Source organism: Numenius arquata, chromosome 5 (assembly GCF_964106895.1).
Source record: "Numenius arquata chromosome 5, bNumArq3.hap1.1, whole genome shotgun sequence".
Classification (NCBI taxonomy): domain Eukaryota; kingdom Metazoa; phylum Chordata; class Aves; order Charadriiformes; family Scolopacidae; genus Numenius; species Numenius arquata.
The window spans coordinates 61,666,744-61,676,372 of NC_133580.1; the positions used below are offsets into that span (position 1 = coordinate 61,666,744).

General features: G+C 44.2%; 1 protein-coding gene across 1 annotated transcript in view; it reads right to left on the minus strand.

Annotated features, from left to right (window-relative positions):
• Positions 1–8,929, minus strand: part of TAPT1 (transmembrane anterior posterior transformation 1) — a 49,205-nt gene extending 40,276 nt beyond the window's left edge. Inside the window, exons 1-2 of the mRNA XM_074147836.1 lie at positions 8,676–8,929; positions 3,433–3,563 (exon numbers count right to left, since the gene is read on the minus strand). Of these exons, the coding sequence (XP_074003937.1) occupies positions 3,433–3,563; positions 8,676–8,913 (369 nt within the window). The 5' untranslated portion in view covers positions 8,914–8,929. The remainder of the gene's footprint in view (positions 1–3,432; positions 3,564–8,675) is intronic.
• Between the last annotated feature and the right edge of the window lie 700 nt (positions 8,930–9,629).

Here is a 9,629-nt window from a genome sequence, read left to right on the forward strand (position 1 = left end):
TAAGACTAGCAACATCTAAGCAGGCCTAGATATCCATGACAGATATGCATTTACATGTGAAAGCTGTACATATTGCTGATGGAAAAGGAAGACACTGGTTTAGGAGGAGAAAAAGTAAACCAAAGCACAAGTAAATTACTTTTATCTCCCACAATCTCTTTGCCTTTCAAAATTCCTTCTTCACCAGCTTGCGCAACAGGCAGTTCAACATCCAGTGAGCTAATATCACTGATAGGTACCTTCCTCTCACTCATCCTCCCAACTCTGAAAGCAATCCCACCGAGTACACTCCAGTATATCTATCTGCAAGCCACATAAGATGACTGGATCAAGTGTGAGAGCCCTGCTATCATCTCTGAGCTGTTGCTTTCCCTTATAACAGTATTTTTCATTCAAAATTATCAGGAGCGGTGGTTACAAATAATGGATGAAATTACACACTGCATTTTAACATGCCATTAAGCTACCTATTTCTCTGCTAGTTTTTAAACCAGGTGCTGAATATCCAGGCACTGAAGATGACTGGAGCTGAACAGGCATCTTCCTTGTTTGTATTTTTTAAAAATTCTTAACGCAAGCAAAATAGAAAGATAGGCTGTCATTTTGCCCCTGTATTCTTTGAGGGCATCTTTATAATCTAGAAAACAATTCTGCAATATTTTGATTCATTGAATCAACTTTTTGATTCAGATAGACTTTTTCTCTACCTGAGTGTAATCATGGTTTTTCACATTTTATAAGCTCATGCTAAATATTTGCAATTACTGTTTAATGTCCTCGTTTTCCTAATTTTTTTACTACATTGCACTTGCACACTTACTTGCTCCCATTGAAACGTGATCAGCGCTGAACCTTCCACTCATTTCTGTAAACATTATTTTTGCTGCTACACTTCAGATACTGAGGAGCTAACAGAAAAGCTTATAGAGCTTTTCCATCATCATAATTCTATTTTAGCAAAAGAGCACCAAGTTTAATTTGGAGATCAATTGACAAGTGTTCCCTTAAGATGGCAGGAACAGAGACCACCTTTTCATTAGTATAAATGAGAGATTTATACTAATGAATCTATTCCATTATTCCACTAAAACTGCAGAAAAACCTTGAGTGGGAGTAGCATTTATATTACAAATTATCTAGCTTCTCTAAATAAAAAAAGGTATTCAGAACAACAAAAATACTACCCTTTTAACATCACACCTAGCTCTACAATTATGTACCTGTAATAAGTTCATGTTAAAGATCTCCTGAGATTACAATTTGATATTATTCCAGTTTATTCTCACTCTACCTGATTATGATTTTCATTCCTAGTCTGTAATTATACTATTACGTAGTAACAAATACAAGCTGTTAAGAAAATTCTTCTCTCCCTTTCCTAGTGTCTCACATGCTTTATTTCAATTAAGCAGACTTCTGAATCACAGTCAAGTGATTCCTGCAATAGGTGATGATCTGTACACTATTTAGTTCCTTTCTACATGCTCATCATTGTACTTTTTCAATTTTTTCAACAAGTATGATTCGATGTGATATAGCTAGTATGTATACTAACCTGGACTAAGCCTATGCAGAGAAGAAATTTATTTTATAATTTCTCTGTAAAAAGATAACTATCACTTTTTAAGTCTATCTACTTATTACTCAGTTTCATATTCTTTCATATTCAAAGTACAGACTGAAGTTTGATTTACCATTGAAAAAAATACCAATTTCACCACTTACAGCATCGACCTTATTTATAAAAAGACTGTTGGCCTTCACTTGTTCTTACATGCTGAAAGTTTTATAGGAAATCTATGGTGATCCTTCAGAATAATTTCTGTGGCATGTAATAGTCTACATAGGTACAATGGAGATAATGCAGAACTGTTATATTGTTCAACTGAGACTCTATCATAACTGGAATATTCTACCATGAACTGCAATGGATAAAGAGTGAGGACGTGAAGACACCATCCCTGGAGACGTTCAAAGCCCAACTGGATCTGCTCCTAAGCAACCTGTTGTACATAGGTGACACAGCTTTAAGCAATGGCTTGGACTGTATCATCTCCAGAGGTCCACCCCAGTCTCATCCATATGGTGATTTTCTGCAGTAACTGAGATTTTATTTTTGTAAAACCAGGTCTCATCATGGTCTAAGGATGAATTCAATGATACTCAGGGGGGAATCTGACTGCTGCTGACAAAGGGAATCCTACTCTCCCTCTGTCCTCCACTGCTCTTCCATCCTCCTACCCCTACTCCAAGCTCCCCTTCTGCGCTAGTGGTGTAGGCTCTGGATTCTCAAGAACATCAGCTGAGCAATTCAGCTCACTATCCTAGCACAGAACAAATAGGGCAAGGAAAGTGAAACATTCACTGCCAAATTATGAGTTGATTTAACTCTCGGAACAGTCCAACAAGCACCACAGCTCATGCAAAACCTGCAGCGTGCGTAAAGCATGAGACTGGAGTGGGAGGAAGAGTGAACAAAGACATGTCCTTCAACATAATCAGAGTAAAATTGATTTAGGACTAGCATGTAACTTCATCCCCAGAAGTTTTGAGATTTTTAGCAATGTTATTTCTAATGTTATCATTACACTGTAGCCTAGCCAAACCTTATTCCCAACATTGCCTTACTCTTCATCCTCATCATGCTGCATCCCAAATCCGACACCCTCTCCTACAGGGTTTCAAAATGGTTAAACCAGAATAAAACTCTCATGTGGATTACCGCACAGGAACTGGCTCACTGCAGGACCAGAATTATATCTAAGCTGACACAGAATGGCTTGGGTTGGAAGGGACCTGAAACATCACCGAGTTCCAACCCTCCTGCCATGGGCAGGGACACCTCCCACTAGACCAATTTAAACATAAAGGAGGTCACAGGAACACCTCAGGAAGGGCCACAGTACTGGGATAGAGAAGGAAGATGTGGTAAACAGTAGCAAGAAGCAAAATGGAAGGCTATGAAAATTAAGAAAAACACCTTAGTCAGAAACCCATTCATCACTGTATTTTTAAAGGCCTGAAATCTTCCCACCCTCAAAACACTTTAGGCTGGAAAAATCTTTAGAATTTTTTTAAGCTAAAATTACATTTTGCAGTAAAAGGTCTTCTCTTGCTTGACTATTCCATTAAGGATCAGTGACATCTTTATATTTGAATTAATCTGTTATCATCTGGACTTGAAAGTTAGACATGTCCATCTCTGCTAACACCATCAACAAGTGGCCATGAGTTGTCAGCAGCAACAAGCAAACATAGGCAAAAAAAACCTGAAACACAAACGTTTAAGTTACTGACACTGAAAATCAATCACTACAGATGTTTAAAGCTTTTTTAGTAGCAAAAGTGTTTGAAAAATAAGCATTTCTTTAAATAATTTAACACAACAGATTTCATCTCCTAATCAAAACAAATCTTAAAAGTGTACTTCACCTTTTCCAGTTCTTTTGGTATCCGCATGCACGTGTATACTCTCTCTCTCCGCTCTGTGTATTTTGCTTCATTGTGTTCAAGGAAGTAACCTCTTGTTAGCTCAGCACTGATGAATCTCAGCAATGAAAGATCTACATTGAGGAACACAAAAGCAGAAGGTACTTCAGGCATGACCTCCAAAGACTAAGACAACTGCTATGCTTTTATTACTTGATCCATGTTTCGTTTACAGCACATCTAACCCAGAAGGTTTCTGCTGATAGTAACCAGAATGTCAAATAACTTGGTATGGAAGGAGCTATGTGAAAAGCAAGTCCTATGTTCTCCCATTCCCCCGTTGCCTCCCAACAAACAAAACAAGATACTTTTTCCCAGCCAAACCTTTTCACCTGACACCCCACTTCTCCAAAACATTACTCAAAGCAGCTACAGTGAATGCAATATTCTCAGTGAGTCTAAATTTTAACGTACTGATAGTACTCCTAAATTTACTAACCTCTATTTTAGACTTTTTAAAAGCTACTTCCTCTGTCAGCAGCACCAGCAACTTGTTCTTCATTTTAAAGAACAACTTTCTGTAAGATCAAAACGTTCATGGATACATGATGCCAAGTGATTCAGCGCACAAACAGTACAAGCATGCTGATCATTTGACGATCAGACTGAAGTCTTTCAAGACCAAAAAGCCATCAAGCACGTACGAGTCTTCTGCATTTTAATGGCTCTAGGTAAATAAGGCAAAGCCTGACTGACCTATCTTTAGTCAACTCATACAGCTTCTAAAAAAAGACTTTGTGAAGAGTAGTCTTGCAAAAGGAAATAAAATATGAAATTGTAATTATGCAAATTCAGGCTGTCAGCAAAAGGACCTTGAACTTAAGCTTCAACACTCACTGACAAGGTCTGACACTACCACCTCCTGGTAACACTCAAAAGTGACAGAACACTACAATAAAGTTCAACATTTCTGGTTATTATTGGCATTTTAAAATAGAAACTCTCAGTGTTCACACAACAACCAGAAGATAGCAATCACTTATCTAGACAGATAGGTGAAAAGCTACAGTGCATGAACATGCTCACAAACAGTAAATTCAGATTTTAGCCAGAGTCTTAGTAACTACCGGGGGAGGGTGGACCTTGTAAGGTATAATGTTCCACATATTTGGGGGAGGAAGATGCTGCGCAACACACCTTTAATAAAACAGCCTAGATAACAGTTGTTGAGAGCAATGCAAGTATAGATGCTATGTGTGAAGAGTTCACCCAAAACCGTCTGAGATACTGGCTTCTCAATATTCATCACATTGAAGACGATGACAACTATTAGCTGGAAGAGTAGCCAGAAAACTACAAAGAGTTTTAAAGCAAAGAAGGAATAAGCTCAAACACAAGTATAAAAGAAGCAGAAGAGGCAGGGCGTGCTTATACCCCACACTGCCTTGTGGGGTGGGGAGGGTGGTATGTGTATTCGAGTGTGATTAAAACTTGTGGGGATTACAAACAAGCATTTTGAAGTTTGCTGGGGTATATTCACATTCTGTGTTTGTCTACTATTGTGATTTATTATGTTGCTGATATGGATCACAGCCATATAATTCACTGACTGCTGGTTAATAAATCATTTAAATTATGATTTGCTTTAAACTACTATGAGCTTGTTTGGACAGTGATTTTGATGATTTATATATTACTGACCCACTTCTAGTAAGTAGGCCAAAGCCACTGTAAGCCTTAAAGGCATTTATTTTAAAACAAACAAAAACATTAGTAGTTTAATGAGTAGTGAAAAACTAATATTGACACATAAAGTTTCAATCAAAGTTCATTCCAGTGAAATAAAGCAGAAGTTCATACCACTAAATCATTTTAGATGAGTTCAAATCTCTTGCATACTTGTTTTCTGGAGTCTTTCTTTGTAACACTATGACCTGTAACTGGTTTTGTTTTTCCCAATTCTTCCTTGTTTAAAAAGTTAAAAGTAAAAAGAGATAACCTTAGGTATAAACATACAAATCAGCTACTCTGTTAACTGCCCAGGTGTATCTTCTTTGACCTCGGACAACCAACCTTCTCCAACCTGAAGATAATGCGGCTCTAACAACTGAAGTTTCCTGCAAAGGAAATATATGCATATGGGCAACCACCACAGAGTAACTGATGGGTGCCTTCGAACTTAAGATATGACTCTAACTAATGAGCTATTTGCTCCCACTCCTTCTTACCTCACACACACTGTTTCACAGGCTTACTGTTGAAAAACAAATGATGTTACGTTTCCTTCACCTGGCTAGACTTTCATGCCCCAGCTACTAAAGAGATAATCACTTCTCATGACTGAGGCTGACAAACACAGAAGCTCCAGACTGTGACCGCTAAACAATCTCTGCAGTGACAGGGGATGCACTGAAGCACACAGTCACTCAGCCACCTCCTTCCTGAGCACTTACAGCCACCCAGCATCAGCCCTAGTTCTGTGCCAGCTGTGAAACAGATCAGTGGCTTACCCTGCAGGAAAAACACAGTAAGCAAAATAACAGGATGAGACACCGAGGCAGGACAGAGTAATAAATCATCTGAAAAATGGCTTATTTCTGCTATCAAAGCACGTTTTCTTTGAAAAATAAGTAAACACTAATTCCTACTTCAAGTTCCTTTTCTAGTTCAAATTTCCCTCTGCAGTCAGGAAGTTTTAGACTGTGGCCTAAGTTTAAACTGTTCAGATAGCATACTCTTAATACTGAAAGTATTCTCATTCATACCCCTACCTCAGGACAGAAAAGCACAAGCATCTTCAAAACGTTAAAAACCACTAATCCCTTCAAGGCAAAAAGATAATGATTTACCTAAGTTATACTTCAGTGCACAGCTACACAAAGGATAACCATTAACCAGAAATGGAGAGGAAAATTTGTGGAAATGTGAAACGCACTGCGCCTCAGTAACTTTCTATTGTTATATAACCGGAACTTTAATCCTAAACGCAACAATTCCAGGCGCTCACTTCACTCCCATCAATCCTAAATACACACTTCTTCCGTAAACACTCGAAACACATCAATCAAAACAGCACTTTTTTTTTTTTTTAATATTTCCTTCTCCTCTAAACAACTCCTCTGTACAGTACTGGTCCTGCTTTACCATCTTGAAAAAAACCTACTTCTATGTACTATATAAAATATTGCTACCCTTAGATGACTTAGAATTTTTAGATGCTCTATCAAGAAGCCTTTTCTTCTAACGTTTTCTTGTCCTGAAGAGTCAGAAAGCACCAATGATTTTTAACTGTTTTAATTTGAAATCAATTATTGGAAGATAGTTAGGAATTACCCCTCCCCCCAAAAAAAAACCCCAATTTCCTTACTTTTTATAAAGTTATTTGTTCAGCTGTCTTTCAGGCACATCAGTATGTACCTTGACCATTCTTTTTTTCACCACAAAGCAACTCATAATACTACAATTAAACCAATTCCTTACAACTACAGAAATTACATCACTTTCATCAATACCACAGAACTGCAGACAGTGACGCTGCACGCCCTATGACACAACACGTCAGAAATGGACACAGCACCTGTCAAGCTTAGAAGGAAAGCACTCAACTGTTAGCAAACTATTTAGGTTAAATGCTAAATCCTATTTTTTTCTTTTTTTTTGTATTTGGTATGACCTGCAATATCACATTCAAGCCAGCACTGAGGCAGAAAGCCTGAAGATTTGTACACCACTTTGAGCACCTTCCAGATTTTCAGCAAACCCCTCAATTAAGAATATGGTGTTAATAAAGTTATTTATAACCTTACCAACACTAAATCAACCCTGCCACACTGAGTGACAGTGTTTACAAAAAAGGCAGGGTTGTTTTCAAAAACTATTCTGTAGGTAACTGAAATAACCAGTTCAAGTGTAAACGCAGATTGATATCAAAGGCCATGACATTTTCTCTTATTTTTCCCTATGAAATCCTCTGTTAGTAAACTACATGTACTTTAAAAGACTTCTAATAATCTGCATACAACTTCGAGGCTCTAACAGCAGTAGAGCCAAAGACTACTGGAATGTGTATGTAAAGCGTTCAGCTTGGAGAAAAGAAGACTGAGAGGGGATCTCATCAATGCTTATAAATGTCTAAAGGGCGGGTGTCAAGAGGATAGGGCCAGACTCAGTGCTGCCCAAGAACAGAACAAGGGGCAACAGACACAAACTGGGACACAGGATATTCCGTCTGACCATAAGGAGAAACTTTTATACTTTGAGGGTGGCAGAGCGCTGGAAGAGACTGCCCAGAGAGGCTGTGGAGTCTCCTTCTCTGGAGATATTCAAAGCCCACCTGGATGCATTCCTATCCAACCTGCTCTGGGTGAACCTGCTTTGGCAGGGGGGCCGGACTAGGTGATCTTCAAAGGTCCCTTCCAACCCCTGCCACCCTGTGGCTCTGCGAACAAGAACCGTTAAGGCGATGAAGCATTTCTTGTCCCCCAGCAGGAAAGCAAAGCGGGCCAGATGGTCGCATCGGGCCCCGGCCCGAACCCCTCTGCTCCCCTCAGACCCCGCCGTGTGCCGGGGCTGGCTGCGGGCACTCCTCGGCAGGCGTGGAGCCGAGCTGCCCGGGCTTCAGCGTACGGCACTTCCATGGATGATGCCCGTGTTGTTTAAAGCCACCCACCCCCCCCCGGACCGTTTACCCGTTAAAGGCGGCGTGACAGGGCACCCACAGGGACCTCACCGCCCCGACTCCCCTTCCCCAACACGCTCCCGGGGACAGCAGCGAGGCAACCGGCCACGCTGAGGGGCTTCATTTCACTGACACGGCCGAGCTCGCCGAACTACACTTCAGGGCAGGGAGAGAGGAGGCAGCGCAGCCGGCGGGAAGCTCCCCGCCCGCCTGCCCCCGCCGCCGGAGCGGCCGAACGCCGCCGCTCCCCGGGCCCGCCAGGTCCCGGCGCACTTTTTGAAGTCGCTCGCCTAAAGTTTGCACGGGCGGGCGGCCGCGGCACCCTCAGCCCCGCCTCGGGCACTCACACCGGCCCCGGCCCCTCAGGCGGGCCGGCCCGTGCGCCGCCGTGAGGAGCCAGCGCTGGCGGCGAGCCCCGCAGGGCACCGCCCGCCCCGGGCAACACCGCCGCGGCCACCCCGGTCTCCCGTGGAGGGGGGGGATACACAACCCAGCCCAGCGGCCCCCGCTGCCTTCCACCCGCCCCGGCCTGCGGGAGGAGGCCTCTCGCCCCACCGCCGCCCCTCACCCGAGAGGCCGCGCTTCTTCTTCCTGCCCCGGTCGCTCTCGTAGAAGCCCAGCGTCTCCGTTCGCTGCTGCGGGGAAGGCTGCCCCGGGCCGGCAGAAGGCGGCCGCGGCTCGCTGCTCCCCCAGAGAGTTTTCGGCTCCCCGCGGCCGCTCTCCTGCTGCTCCGGGGCGCCGCCGCGCCGTCCCTCCCCGCCGCTGCCCGGCGCGGCGGCGGCAGCGGCGTCGGCAACGCCGGCCATGTTCGCCGCCCGCTCCGCGCCCGCCGCCCCCGAGCCGCGCGCCGCCCCGCGCCCCGGGCGGTGACGCATCACCGCGCGACAGCGGCGCGGGCCGGCGGCCGCGCGAGTGCCCAGCGCGAGGGGGGAGAGAGCTGAGGGGGGTGGGGGGAGGCGGGGGCAAAGGCGGCGCGGCGCCATCTTGCCGCGGTGCCGCCGCCAGTAACCGCTTCGGTGCCGGGAGCCTGGCGCTCACTTCTCGCTTTCTCTCAGCGCCTTCCTCTGCCCGGCCTCGAAGCTTACCCCGGTGTTATAGATACTGAGCGTAAAGATATTTGTGTTAGGGGAAAGTAACTGCCCATGCGGCAAGAAACGTGTGTCACGGCCGCGGTTTTTACCTGCCACACGGGCTGGGGGGACAATAGTTCAAAACAGCTGCAAATGACGCAGTTAACCTGCCCAGCACCATGCAGATAAAGACCTCGTTCGAAAATGGAAAGTGAGAGGTGAATTATTAACTCTAAAACCAACAGGGTTTCAACGAACGGCCAGACGCGCCTTGGAGAGGAGCCGGCGCTGGAGGTCACAGGCTGGTGTTCCCTTGGCTTGTGTGGCTCTCGCCACAAGAGACCTCTGGAAGGAGTCCGTGCCGCCCAGCCCACCTGTGGGAAGGATGAAGGACGGGTGCTTTTGTAGCCACCTGGCTGGCACGGAGCCCTCACAACACCCCACCGGTGCTC